The 26,606-nt window shown below is 51.5% G+C and overlaps 1 protein-coding gene across 1 annotated transcript in view; it reads left to right on the top strand.

The window, feature by feature from the left end:
- ITGA11 (integrin subunit alpha 11) overlaps window positions 1-26,606 on the top strand; it is a 115,606-nt gene that overhangs the window by 75,784 nt on the left and 13,216 nt on the right. Inside the window, exons 11-20 of the mRNA XM_003784461.2 lie at window positions 4,526-4,670; window positions 7,617-7,765; window positions 10,951-11,091; window positions 11,356-11,559; window positions 14,210-14,340; window positions 17,715-17,881; window positions 19,146-19,288; window positions 20,659-20,769; window positions 23,724-23,809; window positions 24,889-25,096. Coding sequence (XP_003784509.1) covers window positions 4,526-4,670; window positions 7,617-7,765; window positions 10,951-11,091; window positions 11,356-11,559; window positions 14,210-14,340; window positions 17,715-17,881; window positions 19,146-19,288; window positions 20,659-20,769; window positions 23,724-23,809; window positions 24,889-25,096 — 1,485 coding nt within the window. The remainder of the gene's footprint in view (window positions 1-4,525; window positions 4,671-7,616; window positions 7,766-10,950; window positions 11,092-11,355; window positions 11,560-14,209; window positions 14,341-17,714; window positions 17,882-19,145; window positions 19,289-20,658; window positions 20,770-23,723; window positions 23,810-24,888; window positions 25,097-26,606) is intronic.

Raw genomic sequence — 26,606 nt, 5'->3', positions numbered from 1 at the left:
AAGGAAAGAAAGAAAGGAAGAAAGGGAGGAAGGAAGGAAGGAAGGAAGGAAGGAAGGAAGGAAGGAAGGAAGGAAGGAAGGAAGGAAGGAAGGAAGGAAGAGACTGATCCATAATGGCAAACTGAGGGGTTGATCTTGAAAGCTGTAACCCCCTCCTGAACCACCATATCCCTAAAAAATGGACTCCTCCACCTGCCAGCATGGATAGGCAGTCAAGGCCATCCCCTAGCCCTCTCCCCAGAGATCCAGGACATGGTAACTAAGGCCTTCTGGCTTACAAGTTGACTCCTAGTGTCAGGAATCATTTCTGGTTCATTTGGGTCCTCCTAAGCCACGTCCTCAAGATGGGCCCTGGTACCCCACACTCCACTCCTGGGTCTCTTTCCCAGGACCCCTGACAACTATCCCTCTGATCTGGAATGAGCAGTCAGTGCAAGGTGTCCCCTGCCCCCACCCCAGCCTTTGGCTTCCCACATGGAGAGGGCCTCCTCTCCACAGAAAGGCTAAGGGCCTTTCCTGCCCACACCCCACCTAAACCTTCTGGCCATTCATTCATTACTTGCTCAGCTCCATTTTAAGCTTATTGAAACAAGGCTTCTAAGGACAGAATTTGGGCACCCGGTGAAAGCATAATCCACCCTGCAAATGTTGTGTGTGCCTTTGGAGGGGCTCCTGGGCACAGAACCTCACCCCCTCTATAGTCACTATGATGGGAATCTGGAGGAGGACAGTCTCCGTGCCCTGTAGGGGTCTCCCATCCCACCAGCCCACAGGCCCACCAATAGCTAGCTCCCCCGGCTTCACAGTCTTGCCTAGAAAAAGCCAAGAAGAGCTGGAAGGAAAAAATGCTGGCCTCTGGTATCCTAACTGCCTTACCGCTGGGCAAGAGGAAAGCCCTGCCTGGTTGTGTGGCCTCAGACAAATCATTTAACCTCTCTGAACTTCAGTCTTTGAGTAGATATCTGAAAAATATTTGTGAAATTGAATCTTGAGACATGGAACTGGAAGTGTTCCTTCTGAGACTTACTAATAAATCTAGTAAGGTTTTCCTAAGATCCTTCCCTAACCCACTAGGCGCTCACCCCTTGCTCTGCAGGTCACTTAATCCCGGGACTCCCAAAATTGGCTGCCCTTGACTCCATCAGAGCAATTCTCAGATGCTACCAAAATGACGCCCTTGACTGTGAGATCCGGTTCTTCCGATGCTGGCTTTCCTAGGAGAGGCTTTATAGATGAATTCACTAATGAGAACAGCTACTATGTACCAAGTACCCACTGGCTGCCAAACACTGTGCTAAGAATTAAAAAAGAATTAACATAATTTTACAGCTGAGGAATCTGAGGCTAAGCGAGAGAGAGAGAGAGAGAGAGAGAAGCTTGCCCAAGGTCGCACAGCTAAAAATTTGGGAGCAGGAAATGGAACCCCAAAATGTCTATCCCTAGAGTCCATGCTGTAATGCTGTAACCACTAGGCCAGGGATTCTCCACCTCGGCCCTGATAACATCTGGGGCTGGATACCCCTTTGTGGTGAGGCTGTTCCGTGCATTGCAGCACGTCTAGCAGCATCCCTGGGCTCTACCCAGCAGGTGCGGGCAGCATCCCCACCCCTACCCCCAGCTGTAACAACCAGACATCTCTGTAGGCCTTGCCAAACATCACCTGGGAGGCAAAACTACCCCCGGTTGAGACCTGCTGCCCAAGGCCATGCCTCCTCCAGTGCCAGGGCTGCAGCCTAACCCTGGCTTAGGACACGGACTGGCCAGTACACAGAGCTTTGGGAGATAGGGTCACACACCGAGTAAGCATTCAGCAGGCTGGTGCAGAGGCCAGGTCAGAGGGTGGGCGGCTAAGAGCTGAGCTGGCAGGATCTGAGGGTGGGTGAGTGCCGCGTGCACTCCAGTCAGTGGAGTCCTAGGGGAGGACACAGAATTGGCCTCAGACCTTCTTAAAGCTACCAAACCTGCAACCTCATGTCTGCACAGAGCACAGGAAAGTCAGCCTGTGGGAAGGGCCGTCCATGTCACGCCATCCAGGCACACCTTAGTAACATCTGATGGGAGCTCAGGTGGTCCCACAGGAAAGGAGACCGTAACTCAGGGAGCCAGTGCCAGGGCTGCGGAGCTGGGGATGCAGCTTTGCTCAGAATGCCCCATTGTTTGTTCCCCAGCTGGACCCACATGCCTGGCTTCTGCTGTCGGGGTTTTAGCCCTTTTTTTTTTTTTTTGCCCCACCCTTCCAGATTTTTTCCAAACTCAAAATGGCTGGTCTTCTCCCACTGAGAAGTTTGTGGCATTCTGAGGTTTGCTTTGGTGCCTCGACTTGCCCACTCCATACAGTCTCCCTGTGCTCAGGGAGGTGTCCTCTGACCCCAACAAACCCACTCTGTGGAAAGGGGCCACCCACTGAGGGCCCAAGGCTGCCGCTGCTCCCAGGGGCAAAGTGGCATAGGTGGGAGGCTGTGAGTGACCACTCAGCCCCTAGCTGTCAGATCCAGACAAAGAAATTCCCAACCTCTCCTCAACACCCCAGGTGGAGAGTCAGCGCGAGGGGGCTCCCCAGTGAATCCCAGACCTTCTCAAAGCCTCACAGGACCTCCCTGTCATCTGCAAAGCCAAAAATTCATCTTCAAAGCTCTCTCCATGAAACAAAGACGAGGCTGGTCTGCTGACCAACTCTGATTCAGCAGGTAGAGAAGGAGGGAAGAAAGGAAGAAAAGTGCACCCTTCCCAGGGGAGGGTCCAGGTGGAAAACCCCAAGCAGGATCTTTACTGGGGTTTGGGAAAGTGATGGCTATTTTCTTCTCTGCCCAACCCCGCTCCCCAGTCCAAGTCCCAACCATTCCTCTGACTTGCTGTGTGACCCTGGGAAAGTCCCTTCCCCTCTCTGAACCTCGGGTGCTGATTTGTTGAGAGCAGTTATGATCCTTCTGGTGTCACAGAGCATTTCTGAGCCCAACATGACAAAGTGCCCCAGAAAGAATGGAGCACACCCCACATGCAACCAATGTTGGAGGTGACTTTGGGGACCGTGAATGTCTGAGTCCCTGGCTCCAATCCTGCCCCTGGCAGACTGTCAGAGCCTCCTAGGCTGAGGCACAAACAGATTTAGAGGAAGAAGGCTAATTAGAAAGTAGCCTTAACCATGACCAAGCAGTCGGCTCTCCCAAGACCAGCTTATTTATAGTTGGAAAAACATTCTGTCTGAACAGGCAGGTCTACCTTAAGAGGGTTAGGATTCCTTAAGCCTTTGATAAGATCAACTTTACTCTTTAAAGTGGTGGGGAACCTCCAACCCAGCCAGCCAGCCAGGTTCAAGAAGGGCTCAGTGGAAGAGAGGTGACTTTACCAGCTTTAAAAGCCCAAAGCTGCCATACAGACAATCTGCCCCTACCCCCATGATCACCAAGGCAACCCAGAAACATGACCCTTCCCTGCTTCCATCACCTTCCCTGGGCCCCTCACTGTCCCTGGTAATTCTTATTGCCTCTTCCAAGTGTTTAGTGTTTGTTTCCCTGTCCCCACTAGTCATTTGATTATCTAAGACGGGGGGTGGGGTGCAAGGGCACCCCAGAGTGAGTGGACCCAGTCCTCAGGAAATGGCCATGGGGTCAGCACATGGAAATTCCCCCCAAGCATTGCAGCCAACACCCTCCTAAAAAACAAACTGCTGTCCTCAGGGTGTGGCCCTGGCTTACCGGTCCAGCCTCTCTGCCCCACTCTTCCTCAGTGCTCCAGTGACACCAAAGTTCCTTGAAAGCAGTTCCTTGAAAGCAAAGGCTCTGGACTCCCTCCAGCCTTAGGGCCTTTGCACAGGCTGTTCCTGGCCCTTCCCTGCTACTCCTCCCAGCTTTCAGGTGTCTGGGTAAACATCAGTTCCTCAAAACACTCTCCCTTACCCCTCTCCCAATCAAAATTAAAGCTCACTGTGGTTTCCCTGATTGCATTTATCACAGTTCGCAACCACATGTGTGTTTGAGTATTTGCTCAGTATCTTTGAGCTCTGTGAGGGCAGGAACAATATCCCCAGAGCCAAGTAAGCACCTGGCACAAAGTAGACCTCAAAGAATGTTTCCTGACAAAAGAAAAAGGTAAATCCAGATTTCCCACAGGATTTACTCAGACCCCCAAGGGAATATCGAAGGCGTGAAGGGCAGGGCCGGAGCTGGAAGGAGCGTAGGAGCAGATGGTGACCAAAGAGTTTTTAGAGGGTTTTGAAGCCCAAGGAGGAATGGAGGTTTGGCTCGGGATTGGGAGTTTGTTTCTAGAACATTCCTGTTTTACTAAATTGTTGTCCTAGGGATCAGCTTAACCCATTCTGTGCTGAAGATGGGATAGGCTAAGCTCGTCTCCTTGGCTCACTCAAAAGCCAAGAGCCCTGGCTGGAAATCAGGTTGCTTGATAATGATCCCAGGAAAAGGTGCCCAGGGTGGCTGGCAGATATTTCACTGGTCAGAGGACCTGGTGTGGCTCCCAGCAAGGGGCCAGCAGGAACAGGAGCTGAGGTGTGCCCCCTGCCCAATTCCAGGATGGGATTCTGCTGGGAGCTGTTGGTGCCTATGACTGGAACGGAGCTGTGCTGAAGGAAACAAGTGGCGGGAAGGTTATTCCGTACCGCGAGTCCTACCTGAAGGAGTTTCCCGAGGAGCTCAAGAACCACGGTGCATACCTGGGTAAGAGCCCAGTGGAGGGGTGGCTTCTGGGTCATAGGCAAGGAGGGACCCCAGAGTCTGCAGAGCCCCCCCACCAACCACTTGTCGAGGGGACTGTGTGCACCAGCCCTGAAGAGCAGAGGCCATTTCCTCTCCAGCCTGGCATCTACCACACCCAGCTCCATGCCCAGGATGTGACAAGCACTTCGTCCCATCCCCAACTTTGTTCCTCACCCCTTCAGCCACACATCCTGCCAGCCACACACTGCCCACACTGTGGTTACCATTTCCAACCCCAACTTTGAGATTCTCTGCTGACAATAGGACAACGTGCTGGGATTGGGACTATCCTGGAAAATTCAGAGGCATAGATCCCTAGAAATTTCCCAATAGCACCTGGCCCCAGGACCTGGGTTCCATTTAATCAACAAGGTGCTAAATCTGGACTGTGTGACGAGTGCCTGTGGTTGAGGTCTCAGAGCACAACAGTGAGGCATCTGAGGCCTTCTGTTGCTCCAAGCTGCAGATGCCACAGAGAGGGGAAGGCACATTAGGGCTGGAGCAACAGGAGGCCTCAGATGCCACAACAGCCCCTGCCCCCCAAGCCACCTTCCGGCTGGTGGGGTCAGAGACATGTGCATAGATGATGATAACACAGTGAGGTAAGGACTCAGATGACAACACAGATAAGGGAGTCCTCACTTGGCAAATGCTCCTGGGAACAACATCAGAAGCACAAAGGCCACCACCCCTTTACCTGGAGCCGACTGTGTTCTATTGTGCCCAGCCCTGCACTGAAAGTGAGGAAACCAAGGAAGGGGGGTGTGAGGCACAGGTGTCACATGGCACAAGCTGGAAGAGAGATCACATCAGCAATGTCCCAGGGCTCCATGGGTTAACTCCAAGTGAAAGAGGGAAGTGATATGGGTGGCTGTGGCCAGCAGGCTGGCACACTCTGGGGCTCAGAGCCTGCACTGGGCCTCAGAGACAGGGAAGTTTTGAATAAGTCAAGAAGGGCCGAGCAAAGGAGGGAGGCATGGGAAGTGGCCGGCAGTTCAGGACCTGAGAACTAGACTGTTAACAGTTGGAGCGCAGGGGCAGAGTAGGCACAGAGAGGGGAAGGCACATTAGGGCTGGAGCAGCAGGAGGCCTCAGATGCCAAGCTGGGGGGTTTGAGCTTTTTCCTGTTGGCAATAAGGAGCAATTGGAGGTATCTGAGTGAGGGCACAGCAGGATGAATCCCGCCTGCCCAGGACAGGCAGCCTGCTTCTCCTCCCAGAAACCCTGGCAGGGTGGAGTCAGGCTCAAGGACACTCATGAGACCCAGCTGTCCTGCCTTAACCACAGTCGCCTCCTTGAGGGGTCCCCAGGGTGCCTTCTCTCCTCCTTCTCCCTCTGGGACTCATCCAGGGAGGGCAGTGTCTGAGTTTACTGGTAGGGCAGAGGTCTCTGCTGGAAGACTCCTCCCTCTGGGGGAGGAAATGGGAAGGCCTGGCCCTCAGCTCCACACTGAGGAAGCCGTGAGGATTTCTGGCCAGGGCTCTGCTCCATCCTTCATCAGGCCCTGGGGAGGTCAGCCCAGCTTCAGAATGTCCCAGGGCCACCTGGGAATGGAAGGCACAGATAACAGATGGCTAGGAAGCAGGAAGCTCTATGAGCTTTGAGAGCTGCTGCCAAGCCGGACAGTGTCCCTCCTTCTGAGAAGGCCTAAAAGCCCACGGCCAACTGAGGATATTTTCAATAGTACCACCAAGGGTGCAGCTTGGAAGAAATTTTTGCTCCACACCACGAGGCAAATCTCACCCCACCTCTGTATGTTGATGGTCGCTCTAAATAAAGGGCCATGTTAACCAGACCAGTGCAAGGTCCTGGCCTTACCAACCTACCAAGCCCCACTTCCCAGAACACACTGCCAAGAGTCAAAACATGTCTGGAACCAGGATGGGCCACCCTGTGCTCCCCACACGCCTGGGCATATCCTGCAGCCATTCTGGAAGTGGCCGGCCGGACCTGAGTGACAGGGGCTGCACACACGTGTGCGTCATATGCACCACACACACTCATGTGCACACATGAAATGACACATGCTCACAGCAGAAAGGGACATCTGTCCCCCAGAAATAGCCCTGGAACTGCCAACAAGGCCCAACACCCATCTAAAATCTGGGATCCAGCATCCAAGATTATTGGGCAGAAACCGAGACTCTGGGGTGCCGTGGGCTTGCCACACCAGCTGGGGCCCCACTTTCAGGAGACTGGTCGAGGGTGCTGCCATTCATCTCCCGGGAGACTCAAGACCCACACGGGTCAGGCACACCATATAGGAAAGCAGATCGGTAGCCGTTTCAAAAGAGCCCCTGGTTTCCTCGACTTTCTCATTTGCCCTGTTTGTGTGGGACGGAAAGGAGCCTGGAGCTTCCTTCTTTGAGTCTGCCAAGCTTTGGGGCTGTGAGGATCCCTAAGACTAATGTGAATACCCCAGCCCCAGCGGAGTAATTCCTTCCTCCTCGGCAGCTCACCCTCTAGCCATCAGTGAGCAACTCAGCAGGAGGTGGGGGTAACTGACGCAATGCCGATTGGTCCCAGAGAGAGGAGATTGGTAGGGACACACAAAGCCTGTCCACATAAAATGAAGTGTGGCTCTAGTTCGTCCAGCTCCTTGCTCCCTGCTCTGCCTTGCTCGTGAGTGGGCAAAGGGCAGACATGAACATTTCAAGTCAGTAATGTCTTTTAGCGACCCCACCTGGCTTCCTTTATTTTCTCCAGCATGAGGTGGGGTGCAGTGAGGCTTCCCCACCCTCCACACCCCTTTCCTGGGTCCTGCCTCTCCCAGGCACCTACCCAGCCAGCCCTGCACCTACCCCTATCTCTGGCCCACCCTCCGGCACAGCTGAGCCACCAGCCGGGCCCTGGCAAGACCTGCTGAGGACACAGCACCAGAGACCAGCCTGTTTCCTCCTGTGGCAGGGTACACAGTCACATCGGTCGTGTCCTCCAGGCAGGGGCGGGTGTACGTGGCTGGAGCCCCGCGGTTCAACCACACGGGCAAAGTCATCCTGTTCACCATGCACAACAACAGGAGCCTCACCATCCACCAGGCTCTGCGGGGCGAGCAGGTAAGGAGGGGCAGGCGGGTCGGACAAACGGAAAGGGCGGGAACACAGGCAGGCCAGTGCTGCTAGGCGTCCTGAAGGCATGGGCAGGAGTTGTGCATCCACCTACAGAAGGCCCCAGGGGACACCAGGGTGCTAACATCTCCACTTTTCCTGGTGATGATGCAGAATGGGAAGCCACTGCCCCTCTGGGATATAGCTGGCAAGCAGACTGCACTGCTAAGAGTCTCACGTCGGATTGTGATGAATGCAATTGGAAAGCTGTGAGAAGTCATTGGTGGTGAAATCAGGCCAAGGAGACCTGGGGCCCAGGGAAGCAACGTGGCTCTTTTTGGATTATATTGCACATTTGTGGCCAGGTCAAACCCCTTGATAGGGCTTTCTGGCATTATGCCACCTCCTAACCCCCCAGTGTCCCCCAAACCAGGCCTTAGCTCCTCCCGACTAACAGCGTCCATGGCCCTGGGTCTGAGCTGAACGCTATGTGGGCCCCTCCCTGTTGTTTCCAGCTCCCTTTGGCTCTCCTGAGCCTGGGAACAGCCCTGCCCCTGCATCACCTCCTGCCCTTGTCCTGTCACCGTGACAACCTGCTCCTCCCTGTGGCCAGCCTACATCCCTCTTACTGCAGAATGCTAAGGGCTGCCATTCCTCCTCCTGTCTCATGGCGCTGGGCTCTCAACCTCGGCCCTGCCCCCCCCCCCACATTTCCCCCAGGGCCAACTCTCTCAGGAATCGAAGGCTAGACCTTGAGAGCTGGAGGGAATTTGCTGATGAATTTATGACATTTTTCCTGCTCAGTTCTGCCTCCAACATCCGAACGAGAAACCGCAGAGCTGAAGGCAGCTAAATTAAGTGGATTCCAAATTGCAGTGACCCACATAGCTAAGGCCACATATTTAGACAAATGTCTCCCTCCCTGCTCCCTGACTTGCTCTCCGTCTGCCTCTTAATTACTCTATGTAGGCACATCTCTTCCCTCTGCCCGCCCTCTCCTTATTATTTCACTTTTCTCTCTTCTGCTTTCTTTTTATCTTTCTCCTTAGATAAAAGCTTCTAATACTTTCCAATAGATTTCTTCTGAAAATACCCTGAGCCAAGAGAGGGCCATGGGAGGGTGAGCCATGTATGGGCAAGGGAGTCAGATCTGAGTTCCAACCAGCTCCCCGAGACCAGCCTTCTGACCTTGGGCAAGCAACTCCCATTCTCTGAGTTTCACCTCCTTCCCTGTGAAGTGAGGAAGACCATCTCTCCTAAGAGTGTGGGGCTCACATGCGCTCTCCTAAGGCTGTGCACTATAGCATCTCACCGGGGCTGCCCATGGAAAGGGTGGCGCCTTCTTTCCTAAGCAACCCAGGGATCCAAAACACATTAATTAAGTACTTTCTGTGTGCCAGACACAGGATCCATGCCCCAAGGGAACACAGGGCCCAATGCCCACCCTGGTGAGGCCCAGAGGGTGGTGGGAGGAGTGGGGGTCAGAGGGCACATGAGGGGGCACCCATTGCAGGGAGTGCAGTGGGGGAATTAGGGACAGTGTCACTTGTAACATGAAGTAACACTTCAGCAGAGACCCGAGGGATGGCAGGGCATCATCTGGGGAGGGCAGAGGGAATGGAGGTGCAGGCAGGAAAAAAGCTTGTGCAGGAGAAGTCCAGAACCCCGCCAGGAGCTGGGGCTTTTGAAGAAGAGAAAAAACTGGATTTGGCAGGAGTACAGCCAAACCTCCCTCCTCAGCCTCTGTTCCCCCAACCCCTGAGGTTGGTCTAGCAGGGTCATACGGGAGAGTTTAGACTTTATTCCTAAGGCAAAGTGACAGCACAGTCAGCAATTAGAGGCCACTGTGGCTGCTGTGGGTGGGGGGAGCTGGAGGGGCCAGCCTGAGGCTAGGAGGAAGCTGAGGGAAGACAAAGAAGGGGGGTGGGGGAGGTGGTATTGACATCTACAGGGCAGAGCTGGTCCATGGGGTTTTGGGTGAAGGAAATGAAGGGTAGAGCCAGGAAGGACCCTCAGTTTTCTGGTCAGGGGGTGAGTGGTGCTGTCACCAAAGTGGGGCACCCACTACACCCTAGGCAGAAGAGAAACACAGCAAGTCCACAGGCACTGAAAGAGATCATAATTCACCATCCAAGACACTAATCCCAGAGTCGTTTCTAATGTTAAAAATTGAAAACAAGCTCATAGAGGATGGATTAAATATATTCTGATACATGAGTAATTTGGAGTATCGTGGACTCACCAGTGACTATATTGTAGTAAAAACCATACATCATGGAGAAATGCTTGCAATACAATGTTTTATTAAAAAATTATTATGTAGGCTTGGCGCCTGTGGCTCAAGTGGCTAAGGCGCCAGCCACGTACACCTAAGGTGGTGGGTTCGAATCCAGCCTGGGCCCGCCAAACAACAATGACAGCTGCAACCAAAAAACAGCCAGGCGTTGTGGCGGGCACCTGTGGTCCCAGCTACTCGGGAGGCTGAGGCAGGAGACTCGCTTGAGCCCAGGAGCTGGAGGTTGCTGTGAGCTGTGATGCCACAGCACTCTACCCAGGGGGACAGCTTGAGGCTCTGTCTCAAAAAAAAAAAAAAATTAGTATGTAAACTGTATAGGTAATATGATCCCAAGTTGTAAAAATAAGAATGCACATACATACACACAGGCAACACAACTCAGGAAAAAAAAGACTAGAAGAGGACAGCGCCTGTGGCTCCAAGGAGTAGGGCACCAGCCCCATATACCAGAGGTGGTGAATTCAAACTCAGCCCTAGCCAAAAACTGCAAAAAAAACTAGAAGAAAAAACACTAAACCATGAATGGCAATTATATTTGGATGTTGAGACTGTGGGTACCTTGTTTTCTTCTTTATTTTTTAAATATTTTCCTTATTTTTGCCATTGTATCACTTACAAACATAACAAATGGACATCACTAAAGTTAAATCATGGAAAGAAAGAGGAGCGGGGGAAGGGATGAGCAACAGAAGGGGAAGGAAGGAAAGGAAGAAGGGCAAACAGAACAGTGTGTCCACTCCAGAGAGGGAGAGAAAGGGAGGGCATAGGAGATGGCCTTTGTTCACCAAAACTTTGGAGGCAAAGGATGACCTTGGCCTCCCTCCATGGCCAAGGCCAGGGCTCTCAGCTGTGCAAGGTGGGCAGCCAGCCGACTCCCCTTTCCCGTCGTGTGCCGCAGATAGGCTCTTACTTTGGGAGCGAGATCACCTCAATGGACATTGATGGCGACGGTGTGACTGACGTCCTGCTGGTGGGTGCACCCATGTACTTCAGTGAGGGCCGTGAGCGAGGCAAGGTGTACGTCTATCACCTGAGACAGGTACGGCTGACCGGGGGGCCAGGCAGCATCTCAGGGGCAGCTGAACTGTTCTGACATGTGCAACTGTGAGGAAAATGGGTTGCTAAGAGTCCAGTGTCCCCCTGCTGGGGCCAGGCCAGAGGACAATGGCATCCTCCCCTGTCACTGGGCTCATGCAGTAAGAAAAGAGATTCTGGGAAAGTGGAGTGGAGCAGGCAGAGGGAGTCAAGACCACGAAAGCACTAGCCGAGTTCCCCTGAGCCTTTCCTGGCCCTGGTTTTGCAGAACCGCTGTGTTTACAATGGAACGCTGGAGGATTCCCACAGTTACCAGAATGCCCGATTTGGGGCCTCCATTGCCTCAGTTCGAGACCTCAATCAAGATTCCTACAATGACGTGGTGGTGGGAGCCCCTCTGGAGGACAACCACAGAGGAGTCATCTACATCTTCCATGGCTTCCGAGGCAGCATCCTGAAGAAGCCCAAGCAGGTGAGGCCCCCTGGGAGGTGGGTGGCGCAGAGATGACCATAGGAGTCCCAGTAGCCTGCGTGTGGTTGGATGGTCCCCAGCTTCCTTCTCTGTTCTCACATAGGAAGGGATTCCAGTCTGCCCTAGCTATACTTGCCTCTAGTCTAAATTTTGAAATGGGTGCATTTTATCATCAGGACCTTCCATCACTCCCATTTGCACCCTCTCTTTGCTTAACTTTATCCCCCTAACAAGTCAGTAGAAAGTCCCAGGCCTGCCTGCCCTTCATTCATGTGTGCAATGGACGAGGAGTGGAGAGGTCCCGTCTGGGCTCATTCTTCTCTAGAAATGCTTCATGCTGGAAACCTCACTCCCCTCAAAACTGACCCATATCATGTCCCATCCCCTTGAGAGCACCATTTTGCCCATATGTTTTACTGGTTAAAATAGCCTAATAAGCATACCAAGGTTAGAGAAGCTGATGGGTTACCAGCCAGGTAACAGGTATTTACACTTCCTTGGGAACTCTTTTAAGACACCATATGTATTTTTTAATTTTACATTCAAATATTTCATTTACCTATAATTGAATTTGGTTTAAGGAGATAGGTAGAAATCCAGGTCAATTTTTTTTTTTTTTTTTTTGCAGTTTTTGGCCGGGGCTGGGTTTGAACCCACCACCTCCGGCATATGGGGCTGGTGTCCTACTCCTTTGAGCCACAGGCACCGCCCTATAGTTTTCAAAACGGTGAGGTAGCCATTTATTCCAGCTCTGTTCTCTTAGTTTTCCATCTTTCCCTCTGTGACCTATACTAGCTACTCTTTTCTCTACCTACCACTCCTCTTTCTGTCTTCTGCTAAAAAAACAAAACTCTATATCCTGGCCACAGGAGTGATAAATGAACTCAAGGTAATGAACTCAGGGTAATCATAACCCTGCCCAGGATTTTCCTTTTCTTTTTTTTCTTAGGTTTTAAGAAATAGATTTAAGGTGTCTGAGTTTAATTCCATTCCATGTACGTATTGTATGAGGGTGAAGTCTGGAATTTTAGTGTACTCCTCACCCAGAAAGCGTACGTTGTACCCCATAGGTAATTGTTCATCCTCATCCCTTTCCACCCCCCACCCCTTGTGATTCTCTAATGTCCCTTATATCAGCAGTGTCCTACCTTTTGGGCACCAGAGACCAGTTTGATGGAAGACAATTTTTCCATAGACTGAGGGAGGGGTGGTAGCTTTGATATCAGTCTGCAAGCCGTTGATTTATTATGGTCTCTGTGCAATCAAACCTCTCTACTATGATAATCTATATTTGCAGCTGCTCCCCAGTGCCAGCATCACCGCCTCGGCTCCCCTCAGATCATCAGGCATTAGATTCTTAAGAGGAGCCTGCAATCTACTTCCTCACACGCGCAGTTTACAGTAGGGTTTAGGCTCCTGCAAGAATCTAACCCTGTTTCCTTTTGAGAGGAGGCGGAGCTCAGGCGGTGACGGGAGCGATGGGGAGTGATGAAGCTTCACTTGCTTGGCCCACCTCCTTCTGTGCTTCCTGGTTCCTAAAAGGCCACAGACCAGCAGTTCAAGACCCAGGGGTTGGGGACCGTAGCCTTATACCACTCTGTGTGTCCTTCTGTAGCCATAGTTCAGCTCCCACTTATAAGTGAGAAAACAGCATTTATTTTTCTGTTCCTGAGTTACTGCACTTAAGATAATGACCTCCAGTTCTAACCAAGTTGCTTCAAAAGACATTTTTTCACACTTACTGATCACTGAGCAGTACTCCATGTTACATATATACCACATTTTCTTTAGCTACTTGTCGTTGATGGGCACTTAGGTTGATTTCATATCTTTATAATTGTGAATTATGTTGCAATAAACATTATAAGGCAGGTATCTTTTTGATATAATGATTTATTTTCCTCTGGGGACATACCCAGTCGTGGGTTACAGAATCAGATGGTAGATCTAATTCTTTGATAAATGTCTATACTGATCTCTGTAGAGTTTGCACTAATTAACATTCCCCCCAGCAGGGTGTTAGCATTCTTGTCCACTACATCCACACCCACATCTGTTGTGTTTTGACTTTTTAGTAATGGCCATTCTAATGGGAGTAAGACGGTATCTCATTGTGGTTTTAATTTTCATTTCCCTGATGATTAGTGATATTTTTCATATGCTTATTGACCATTTGTATATCTTCTTTTGAAAACTATCTGTTCATATTATTTGCCCACTTTTTAATGTTTTTTTGTTTTTTTTTTCTTGCTGAGTTGCTTCAGTTCCTTGTAGATTCTGGATACTGATCCTTTGTCAGATATACAGTTTGTGAATATTTTCTCCTACAGTGGGAGTGGGCTGACACTTCACTCTTGACTACTTCTTTTACTGTGTAGAAGCTTTGTGGGTTTCGTTTTTATTGTAACTGCTTTTAGTATTGCAGTTATAAATTCTTTGCCTATTTTAATTTAAAAATAGAACTTTGATGGTGGGAATTTTAGATGCCCATGACAGGACACAGAAGTAGAAGGTTTAGGATGGGGAAGCTTCTTGATGGTTTCAAACAGGCTCTCCCCCCAGCTCTCAATTGTGTCTCCACCTTAGAGCTTCCCTGCCCTGCACACACACTCACAGCATGCCGACACCTTACTCTTTCTTTTCCCTGCAGAGAATCTCAGCATCAGAGCTGGCTCCAGGCCTCCAGTATTTTGGCTGCAGCATCCACGGGCAATTGGACCTCAATGAGGATGGGCTTGTCGACCTGGCAGTGGGCGCCCTTGGCAGTGCTGTGATTCTGTGGTTGGTTTCCCCACTTCTGACTGTTGGGTTCTCCAGAGGGTCATGATGGATACAGGATTTAAAAGACATGCTGGCTTGGCACCTGTAGCTCAGTGGTTAGGGTGCCAGCCACATACACCAAGGCTGGGGGTTCAAACCCAGCCTGGGCCTGCTAAAGAACAATGACAACAACAACAAAAATATAGCCAGGTGTTGTGGCGGGCACCTGTAGTCCCAGCTTCTTGAGAGGCTGAGGCATGAGAATCATTTAAGCCAAAGAGTTTGAGGTTGCTGTGAGCTGTAATGCCACAGCACTCTACCAAGGGCTACATAGTGAGACTCTGTCTCAATAATAATAATAATAAAAGATATGCTTCAGGGTTGGGTGTGGAGACTTAGGTGCCTATAATCCTAGCACTTTGGGAGACCAAGGTGGGAAGTTTGAGTTCTAGACTAGCCTGTACAATACTGAGAACTTGGACTCCACAGAAAACTTAAAAATTAGCCAGGCATAGTAGCACACACCTGTGGTACAAGCTACTCGGGAGTCTGAGGGAGGAAGATTCACTTGAGCCCAGACATTAGAAGCTGCAATGAGCCATGATGACACCACTGCATTCTAGCCTAGGCAACAGAGCAAGATCTGTCTCAAAAAAAAAAATAAGACAACAACAGAAGATAGACCCTGGGATCTCTTTGTCCCTTGTCTTTAACCATCATCAGCCAAACTCACCCTTTTCTTATTCCATGCTGGTTACAAATTCCCTTTCCATAGTATCACTATATGTTATCTTGGGGTCCTGTCCAAAAGCCCCTCTTAGAATTTGCCCTAAGAGTTCTAGCTCCTTGGGCATTTCTTCCACGTTAGCTTTTCAAATCAAGCAGCGTATTTTTAGCAGCTGGGAGGATCTTTCCCTCTCTGTTACCGTGGAGGAGTGCTTATGTAACATGGAGGTTTCTTTCTTCCAACGCCCTCGATGTCTCCTCTCCTTTATTTGGGGCCTTGTTTTAATGCTTTCTAAAAGCCCATACCTTTCACCAAGTGTTGGCTACTTTTTAAGCCAAAAACATTTTGAGGTTCTTTTTTTTCATATATGTTGATGAGATATTTTTCATCATAAATACAATAACTTGAAGATAATTTGTGAATGAATGTTTTAGCATATTTCCTCCCAATCTTGTTTCCCACCTACTCATGATTTTATGTAAATGCAATCATACTTTTCATACAGCTTTGAAAAGGCTTTAAACAGAAATATGTGACTTTTCAGGGGGAATAAAGAAAGGCTTCTCTCCTGGTCCTCAAGAACATTACAATCCTGTAGGGAAATGTCTTTGTCCAGGTGCCCTAGAAAACGGAGCCTGAGGCAAAAGCCTCTGTTTGAGTGCTTTGGGAGCGGCTCAGTCCCAGAGGCAGGACTGAAGCAGGGAAGGAGGGTGGGTACTGAGCAAGCCAGTGTCACCTCGCTCTGCATCTCAGCATCTCCAGAGCGGCAGCACAGAACAGCCCACTGTGGTGGAGGAAGGGCAGCAGCAGACTTGCCAGCTCCTTCAGATCCCTCGTCTGTCACAGCCAAACATCCACTGCCCCCCACTCCCAGGCCGTGCACTGGAAAGCCTGGGTTTGTGCAGGTCCACCCCAGCCAGTGCACAAGCATGTGGTCTCTCTTTGAAGGTCTGTGCCATACGTGGGGCTCTTAGGTTTTGGGTGGTATTGGCAGCAACAGCAGCCTGGGCTTAAAAGGCATAGCAAAGATATTCACCCAGTAGGTTTTAGCCGAGAAAACAAGACAGTGACTAAGGCCTGGGGTAGAGGATAGACATAGCCCAGCAAGTCTTTAAAACGACACGTAAACTTCATTGTAGGAAATGACAGACATGTATATACACACAGCCAAAGATACTCAGTCACACAAAAGGGGCTTGATCAAGCTCTAGCTTCTGTAGTCTAGACCTATGTGCTAGCTATATAGTGATGACATTGTGGGCCAGAGCCCTTGGGGAAGACTTTATGGTCAAACCCTGAGGTTCTCAAATGTGACTGTCACCCAGGAGCTTTTAAAACATCATTGCTCAGGCTTAACCTGGCCAATTAAAACTGAATTCTACTGGAGAGACCCAGGCTGCAGTTAAAAATCCCCAGGCCATTCCAATGGTTTAACCTCTGATTTAACCCAGTGTTTACACCATGCTGTACACTGCCAGAGCCATCCTCACCCACCTCCTTGTCCTCTCCTATGAGAGAGGTCATGTGACCTACCAAGGTCCAGGTGAGGACATAGTGGAGCCAAGACTCAAATTCATCCCAGTCAACTTGCTAAGAGCAGAGTATTGGCACATACAGTCATGTTGAAACTTTGAAACATACAAATCACGTTACTTATGTTGCTTTTTATACAAATCCATGGCTTTGAGAGGCAGTAAGTTTCCTTTCCTAATTAGGTTTAACTAGACCAACATAAGAGTAAATTTGTATTTCCTTGGCCACCTAGTGGGAGCGGTGTTGGGGTGGATGGGGAGGAAGCTCTAGCACAGTCTGCACACTGGGAAGCACATGAGGAGCTTTAACGTCTTGCTCTTGGAAGTGTAATCCACAGAGTGTCCACATCACTGCCTGAGAGCTTGTTGGAAATGCAGAACCCGGCTGCAGAACCAGGCAGGGTGGCTCACGCCTGATATCTGAGTACTCCGGGAGGCTGAGATAGGTGGATTATTAAAGCTCAGGAGTTTGAGACCAGCCTGAGCAAGAGCAAGACCTCATCTATACTAAAAAGAGAAAAACTAGCCAGGCATTGTAGCAGGTGTCTATAGTCCTCGTTACTCGGGAAGCTAAGGCAAAAGGATCTGGAGCCCAAGAGTTTGGGGGGTGCTGTGAGCTATGACGGCTTCACACTCTATCCAAGGTAACAGAGTGAGGCTCTGTCTAAAAAAGGAAAAGAGGAGAGGAGAGGAAAAGAAAAGAAAAAAGAAAGGGAGGGAGGGAAGAAAAAGAAAGGCAGAGCCAGAGCCAACACTTGGGATGAGCATCTGCATTTTAACACCATCAGGGCTATGCAGAGACAGTGAAACCGAGAAGCACTGCTTTAAAGCACCCTAATGCCTGATTCTGACTTGGTTTGGCCTGGGGTACAGCTTAGGCAGCAGGAGTTTTTAAAGCTCTTCTGATGCCCTGAATACATATACCTGGTGGGGGAACCCCTGCTGTCAAGTGTCATAGGGCCAGAGGTCAACAGCGGGCGTAGACCCTGAGAAAACGAGGAAGGCTGCTTCAGGGCTGTGAGGTTTCGGGACCTCACCACCCGCCACCTCCCTGCTGTCTGGCCAATCCTCTCCGCCCTCCACCTCACCCCTCCCACCCCACCCTCCAGATTCTACTCACTGGCCTCCTCCTCCAGGTCCCGCCCGGTGGTTCGGATCAATGCCAGCCTCCACTTCGAGCCCTCCAAGATCAACATCTTCCACCGGGACTGCAGGCGCAGCGGCAGGGACGCCACCTGCCTGGCCGCCTTCCTCTGCTTCACGCCCATCTTCCTCGCACCCCATTTTCAAATGGCAACTGTTGGTAAACCAGGCCCCCTTCCCCTCCCTACCCTGCAGCTTCAGTCTTCCCCCGGACTCTGTGTCACTCTGGGTCAAAGCCTGGGCTTTCCCTGAAATGGGTACTAAGTGCTGGATCACCCTAGAGTCACCTTCGATGACTGCTGGATGCCACTTAGATGCTCTAACGTCAAGGGGCGAAGAGGGGATGTCATGTCGGGGTGAGGGTAACAGTGAGCAGGGTGACCAATGAGACCAAGGACGGGAGAAGGAAGCAGTCTGAATGCAGAGTTTGGATCAGAACACGGGGCTGAATGCAGAGGAGCAAGGCGGGGCTATGGAAGCCTTTTCTGGACACAGAAAAAGAGTACAATCCAGGAGTCCAGCAGAGGGGAGCTGGGAGCAAGGGGGCCAGGCCAGCGAGGCCCCAGGAGCAGAGGTCCCTGCTCAGAAGTGGCTCTGAGTCTGTGGCAGGGCGATTTCCCTCTGAGGATCCATCACTCCATGCAAAGCTGGAGTTAGACACCCACCCACGACAGTGCTGGGCACAGGCAGCCCTAGGAAGTGACAGCAGCAGGTACAAGGACCTGACTGGACCAGCACAGGGAACGGGACTGTAGGTGGCATCCCACAGCCTAGGAGCAGGGCCAAAGAAAACAAGAGTGTCCCAGGGAAGATGAAGACAAAGGTGGGCCTGGGTGGCTCTACCCTTCTCTTTCAGTGTCCATCCATGAGAGGAGAGAGACACAGGCCTGGAGGGTTGAAGGGGTACAGAAGGGACCACACCTCTCCTAGAATTGGCAAAAGATTATCCCAGTTGAAAGGAAGGAGGTTTCATGCCTTCTCCCCCAGAACTGAGTCATAGGCTTGAGGAGCCAGCAGGAGGGGCCTGACCAGCCCTGACAGGGACCCCAGGCCAGGGCAGGGAAGGTGAAGGGAGCAGTGCAGAGGGGTGTTGGCACAGCCCGGGCTCGATGCAGCGCCACTCAGCCTCTCACCTTGTCCCCTCTCCTCTGGCGCACAGCCCTCCATTTCTTCCTCCTCTCTTTCTCTACTCCTTCCTCTCTGCTGCCATCCTTTGCCCTTTCTCACACAATCACTTGCTCTCTGTGTGGAAGTTTCCCACCCACATTGGCCCCTGTGAGGCACAAAGAGCAGCCCTTCCCTGGCCAGCCTGGAGGGCTTCCTGGAGGAGGCAGACTTCCCAGAAGCTATTTTGACGGAAAGGCAGACAGTCTTGGATGGGAATGTGGCTCCACTTTGGTGGTCTGGTCGTCTCCCCTCCCCAGGCATCAGATACAACGCCACCATGGACGAGAGGCGGTATACGCCGAGGGCCCACCTGGACGAGGGCGGGGACCGATTTGCCAACAGAGCAGTCCTGCTGTCCTCCAACCAGGAGCACTGTGAGCGGATCAACTTCCACGTCCTGGTAAGCCTGGCAGCCCCAGCAGCAGAGCCCAGACTCCCACAGGAAGTAGAGACAGCAGCACCTCCTGTGGGAGAGCCCGCTGCCAAGCTGGTTCTGCGCCCCCCCACACACACATACACACAGACCCTGGAGGCCAATGGAGGCAGTGTTCAGACCTCGGCCATCCCAGACCCCATGTCATGCCTCAGAAGGAGGCTACCAGGACACACTACTGAACACATCACTGTCCCACTCTCCAACCCCCATCCCCAGCTCTCAGATGCTCAGGGCAAGGAGATGAGTTTGCTAAGGTCTGTCAGAGAGAGAGGTTGGTGAGGGGTGACTCCAAGCAAGGGATAAGTAGGCATCAGGTGAAGGCGAAGACCAGACAAGGTGGACGGTGTATGGGCAAGCCAAGCTGGAAGGAGGAACAGAGAGGGGACAGTGGTGTCACAGCAGGGCAGTGGCCTGGTGCTCTATTCCAGGGAACATGAGAAATGTGCTTCCACCCAGACACACCAGATACCCAGGTCATAGCTCTCACAGCAGAGATGCAAGCAGAGCCCACCTGGCCCCAGGCAGGAGCAGGTGAGAAGCCTGTGGATCTGTTAACGTGGCCCCCTCTGACATGTGTGCGCAGCAGCTCACAATGTGGTCCCACACTAGTAGCAGCCTCATCACCTGGGAACCTGATGGAGATGTGCTTGTTCCAGCCCCATCCCAGACCAACTGACTCAGACACTCCAGGAGTGGGGCCAGCACCCCGTGTGTTAACAGGCCCCCAGGGGACTGTGATGCCAACTCAGGTTTAAGGGCCACTGCCTTAATACCGAGAAGCCACTCACGTCAGGGCTTGCAGGTTCCAGGGGAGATTTTTAGACAGATCAGAGCACCCTGCTTCATTTACCATCTGTGCTCAGGACCAAGCTCAATGCTCTATCCTTTTCACATGTCTGTTCATCCATCAATTCAATATTGTTGAGCCCTTATTCTGGTGGCAGGATTGTGCTGAGAGACTTCTGGCCTATTCCATACTGGGGAGGGAAGACTCACACACAGTCAGATGGTTCGACCCAGGTCTGAGCAGTGTGGGGTGGGGCGGGGGCCGGGGCGGTGCTGCCAGGCCTGCTGCAGGCTGAGCATCAAGTAATGGGGCCCTGTAGGATGAGCAGGAGCTTGGTGAGGCAGCTGGGCGGGCACGCACTAGGCCCCCCTCTCTATCCACAGACCCCCCTGGGAGCCTCCACTCACCATGGACTACAGATGGCCAACAGTGCAGCTCCCCACTCTCCCGGCCTTGGGGAAGTGGATGTTCTAGCTCAGCATCAGTGGTCCTGACCCAGAAAATAATGTTCCCTCCTCTCTCATCCCTGCTCTCTTTTACTTCACAGGATACTGCCGACTATGTGAAGCCAGTGACCTTCTCAGTTGAATATTCCCTGGAGGACCCTGACCACGGCCCCATGCTGGATGACGGCTGGCCCACTACCCTCAGAGTCTCGGTACAGCCTGGCATGCAGGGCACACACCTCTGGCACATCCTCAACCTCAACCCCAACCAACCTCCTCCCCAAAGCCCAGGCCCACTGTGTGCCAGGCCCCAAGGAGTCCTCTCCCCAACACACCTTCCCATCTCTTGTCCCAGCAAACCCACAGCGTGGCTCCCTCCCTCAGGCTTCTCAGGGGAGCACTGGGTGGGTGCCGGAGAAACACAGAGAATCATAGGATCAGAAGAGATGTGAGTTCTCAATCACCCACCTCCCTCCTTTGCAAACACCAAAGCTGTGCTGGTAAAGCAGGCAAAAAAAAAAATTTTGAGACAGAGTCTCACTCTATCACCCTGGGATTGAGTGCCATGGCATTGTCAAAGTTCACAGCAACCTCAAATTCTTGGGCTCAAGTGATCCTCATGCCTCAGACTCCCAAGTAGCTGGGACTAGAGGTGCTCACTACAATGCCCAGCTAATTTTTCCTATTTTAGTAGAGACGGTTCTCACTCTTGCTCAGGCTGGTCTTGAACTCCTGAGTTCAAGTGCTCTGTCCTCAGCCTCCCAGAGTGCTAGGATTACAGGCATGAGACACAGCGCCCAGTGAGGCAGATGAAATAGAATAGTGCCTGGGCCTTGAGAATTTAGGAAACAGCTTCAAGAATTACCCCAGGTCCTACTCCCACAGCATGAGAAGACTGCACAGGCCACAGTAGTACCCGAGAACCCCCAATTCATGCCCCTCATCCCCATGGCCCCTATCTCCAAACCCCCCACACTCCTCCACCAAACCTTCACCCTTCACACCTCCCCCTTTCCTGTGCATCTGCTGTCACTGACTGGCAAAGCCAGCTCCTTCTTTAGTGAGCCCAGAGAAGGGGAAAGCCGGGCACACTAAGTCACCTTTTTCCCTATCACAGTAATTACAAAGTGACCGTAGCACATGACTGAGTACCTGCTGCTCATTCTGCAAACGCATTGAGGCCGGCAAAGCAGATGGAGGTGCAGGTGCAGGCTAATCCCTGCCCAGCGCTGCTGATCTCCATGCCAGGAGGCGATGAGTGTCATAGGCCAGGCAGGAGCAGCCTGAGGGCAGAGGAAGTATAATCGAGCAATGAGTGACAAGGCAGGGGGCCGTCCTGGAAGAGGTGGCTTTCAGCTGGACTGTATGGGATAGGGTTTCAGAGATGGGGAGGATGGACTTTCATCCCAGGAGAGCTGACGGTAGCACCAAGGCTGGGAAATGGGAAGAGCATGGTGAAGGGACATGGAAAGGAAAGGAGAGCAATAGCGCTGAAGAAGAGTTCATGGCATAATGTGCAGGACTTGGAAGTGCAGCTACCTTCCTACAACTTTTGTCCATCTGGATTTCTTTCTAGCCCCCAGCAAATGAGACACATTCTTCTCATCACTCTACAGATTCTTACTTACGTCTCTACTAAATGCCTGACACTGTTCTAACACCACGATAGCAGTAAGCCGTTTCATATAATTGAGTACAGCAGGAGCTTATTACATCAAATTCTTTCTTTTAATTAGCTGGATAGAAATTTTTCCGAAAGTTACTATATAGTTCTCAGACTTCCTATCCAGTATGCTGGCTGGGAGCAGGGAATGTTTCACTGCAGACTTGAACTCAGCTGGATGAACTTGGGTGCTAGAATATGGTGAAGCCCCCATCTGGGACTGTGTCGCTGTCCTGAGTGTCCCTGCCCTGCCTAGGCTGTGTGACTTTGCCGTCAGTGTCCTGGCACAGATGTGCAGCGTGGTGGGGAAGCCCAGAGGCCAGCTTGCTTGCAGATATGAGTTAGGGTGGGGAGCTCTCCTTTGAGAAAAGTTAATGAATTTAAGAAATGTGTGGCTTTGTGAAAACCATTCTCCCACCTGGGTTTGGGCTGTGTCCCTGGTACTGACAGTCATTGCCCCTCAGCTCTAGGCTTGGATATGCAGCTCCCTGCTGCATACATGACCCTGCACATCTCCAGACTGAACCAGGTTCTATTAATCCCACCCCTGAGGTCACAAACCTGGTCTCTCCCCTCTATGCCCATGACCGCAGTAACGCCAGCACCATCCCTTGCATGAATGCTACAGCAGCCGCCTCAAGATTCTTCCTGTCTCTGGCCTTGACCTTTCTAGTCCACACTTCCACAGCAACCAGGGGCACCTTCAGTATGCAGGTCTGGCAGGACACTCCCTGCCTAAAGATTTGGCGACTCATCATTTGCATGGCCCTATAAACAGTGCCCCCGACCATCTCTTTATTTCCTCCACCTCTGTGTCTCTTATTCCAGCAACACGGAAATGCCTGTCATTTCCCAAAATCACCAGGCCATTGTGCCCTAGGACCTTTGCACAGGCTTGCCCTTCCTCCTGGACTTATTTCCCTTTCCCTCTGGTCCACCCAGCTAATTTGATCATCTTTCAAAACGATGACCTACTGTCCCTCCTTTGAAGCTCTCTCTGACTACCTACGGGCCGAAATAACTATTTCTCCCCTCTGCCTCTCTTATTTCTCATACATAGTTCTTTTTGGTTTTTTGTACATTTCACACTACAGTTATTTGTTCACATACCAATCTTCCCCATGAGCTGAGGATAGACACTGTGTCTTCCTCATCCTGTATCCCTAATACCAAAGACCTTGCCCCCACGCAGTTAGATGATAAGTATTGACAAGATCTGTTCTGCTGGGTGAGTGGGGGTGGGGGGATTCTAGTGCTACCAGCTCGGTTAAGAACTGGAGGAGCACCAGGAGGAGCTGAATTTGGGGCCATGTTTTAAACAGGGAAGCATCTATGCAAAAGCATGAGAAAAAGGAGTGTACTGTCTGGGGAAGGGGCAGGCCAGACAGAGTGGTAGAGGCAGAGGCCAGTGTGCTCTGGGGGTGAGGAGCCCACAGCAAAATCGAGGACTAGAGGCTATGGGTACCTAGCCCAGATGCCTACACCTGGCTCTCCCTGGCCCAGGTACCCTTCTGGAATGGCTGCAATGAGGACGAGCACTGTGTCCCTGACCTCGTGCTGGATGCCCGGAGTGACCTGCCCACAGCCATGTGAGTTGGATCCTTCCCCTTCACTGCTGGTGGCTCTGGGGCTCCCAGGACCCCAAGTTGTTTCCTGCACATTTTTCTCACGGGCATCATGGGTCAAACACTGACCTTGGAGTCTGAGTTCTGGCCTAGGCTTTGCCTCTAACTCCTGTGCGACCTCAGGATAGTCCCTTCCTCTCTCTGGGTCTCAGTTACCTCCTCTATAAAATGAATACTACTAAGTCGAATCAAATCTCTACACATTTTGTTTAAAAAAGAAATCTTTGCTTTGGAGCCACACTATAAAACAGAAAAGGCAGAGACAGGGAACTTGGAGTTCTGGGTGCTTGCCATCCACCCCGAGATGAGGTGACTTCCAGGGTCCATTGGCTGAATGCCTGGGCATCCCAATCCCTGTGATGGAAGAATGCTAAGGAGATGAGCAGAGGATGAGCAGGAGACCCAAAATCCCCACGAAGACACAAACCAGCACGTAAGGAAAAATAATGAACAACACCATTTGTTAAATTTACTTACTATTCAGGGTGGCCATAAAGTTTGTGTGCAATTTAACTAGATGTCATTGCACATGAACTTTATGGCCATCCTGTATTTTCTAATAATTTATGCTCGACTTTTACTCAAGTATGAAATGATTTAGATAGAAGATATATATCCCATGACATAGACAATAAATGAAAATAGTATATCCAAATACCGCAGAAGGAAAATGAAGCAATATTTTAACCTAGCCTAGTAATCAGGATTATCACTATGTTTAGCCCTGAGCTTCCTGGCAGCCAAACCCAAAAGGGAAACATGAGTTGAATGATACAGGGGTAGTGAGGTCAAACAAGAACTCTGGGTTCAAAGGAGGCTATGATCTGTGTGGTAGGAAGACTGGGGCTTTGGGGCAGGAAACGATCTTGCACGTTAAGCTCTTTCCAGCCCTCCCATCCATTTCCCTTCTTCTCTCAATGGCCATTCCCATGAGCAGAGGCTAGCCAAGTACCCCGGACCCATCTCTCTGCCCCAATCCTGGGGCTCCGCTTCATCCCTGCATTCCCATTCCGCCTGCCTGATCCCTGGTGTCTCTTTCACAGGGAGTACTGCCAGAGGGTGCTGAGGAGGCCCGTGCAGGACTGCTCGGCATACACGCTGTCCTTTGACACCACTGTGTTCATCATAGAGAGTATGCGTCGGCGGGTGGCGGTGGAGGCCACGCTGGAGAACAGGGGCGAGAACGCCTACAGCACGGTCCTAAATATCTCACAGTCAGCAAACCTGCAGTTTGCCAGCTTGATCCAGAAGGTAAGACTTCAGTCACCTGCCCAAAGCAAAGAAAAGAAAGGATCGTAGCTGCTGGTTGGAAATCAGCTGGGAAGCCAAAAATACCTACTTTCAGATTTTCACTCTGGCAATCCTGACTTGGTCTGGGGTGGGGCTGGGCAGCAGGAGGCTCTTAAACCTCAACCATAGCTGAGAGCCACTGGGCTGGGTGAGTCTGAGGCCTTCAGTAATGCCACCCTCTCCTGGGCCTTCATCAGAGGCACGCACACACGCACAGCATATGCATACCTGCCTGCAGTTCATCCCCCAGGCCAGCTCAGAAGGGCCTTCCAACACAGCTCAGAGCTGGTGGTTCCCACTTTAAAACATCTGGATATTCCCAGTTTCTGTCTCAATGGGTTCTAGGCACCTCATTGTGGCATTCAAGGCCCGCCCCACCCACCACCTGCCACTTCTCCCCTCAGACCCTCCTACCCCCACCAAGGGCCCTGTTGGCTCCCACCCATGTCCTCTACCTGGCACTTCCTTTCTCCTTTTCTGGAGAAGCTCCTGGTCCTATTTGGTCACCACCCACATGCTGCCCATTTAAAATATCCAGGCACATGCTAACACTCAACGTGCATTTAACCCTACAATACCCTCTGGAGGTAGCAGTGGTGCTGGTGGTAGCTGCAGTAGTGAGAGTGGAGGAGGAAACAGGCATGAAAAGGAGTTAAGTGGCCTGCTTAGTACCACACCGCTAGTAAGCAGCAGGGCACAATACCCACCCAGAGGCCGGACCCTGAGCCTGTACTTTGTGACAGCATAGTCCTCGTGTCATGAGCATGGGATGTCTTTCCTGAAGCCCCAAGAGGCCATGGAGGCCCCTCCAGCCCTGCACAGCCTCTGGCACAGGTTTACACATGCTCTGAGGAAATCGCAAATCTCTGAGCAATGCCCTGCCCAGATATTACCATGTCTGTCCCCAGGCCTGGGCCAGGCTGAGCACATAGAAGGCCCTCAAGATATATCTGAGAACATCAGTGTCATGTGGTGGGGGAAATCCCAGGTCCCCTGCTGTCTCCTCACCCTACCTGCTGTCTGATGGCCCTGGGAGCTCCTAGACCTCTGGAGCAAGCCTGCTCTGGATTGGGGCAGAATAGAGCCTCAGAAAAGTCCCTCACAGCCCTTGCAGGGAGATCAGCCCACAACCTGCTCACTGTTTTTCTGGATTACAAAATCATGCAAGATCCTGAAAACCTCATTTAATGTCTCAAAGAGATCCTTCCCAGTCCTTCCAATGAACACATGAGCGTTGCTCAGAGGCCAGGAAGGCAGAGGGAGAAAGGCTAGCCAGAGACCACAGAATCACTGCCTCTACTTTTAGGTAGAAAAAGCACAGGCATTGGGGTCAGCTTTAAATCCCAGCTCCACGCCAACTTCCAGGAATCTGAGCTGGTCACTTCCCGTCTCTGGGCCTCAGTGTCCCCACCTGTAAATGGGTATGACCAGCGTTTGGTTGATACACGGGGAATGACAAACCATGCGTGCA

This window comes from Otolemur garnettii, unplaced genomic scaffold (assembly GCF_000181295.1).
Source record: "Otolemur garnettii isolate 467f Iridium unplaced genomic scaffold, OtoGar3 scaffold00011, whole genome shotgun sequence".
NCBI classification, from domain to species: domain Eukaryota; kingdom Metazoa; phylum Chordata; class Mammalia; order Primates; family Galagidae; genus Otolemur; species Otolemur garnettii.
This window is presented reverse-complemented; position numbering and strand designations above follow the sequence as displayed.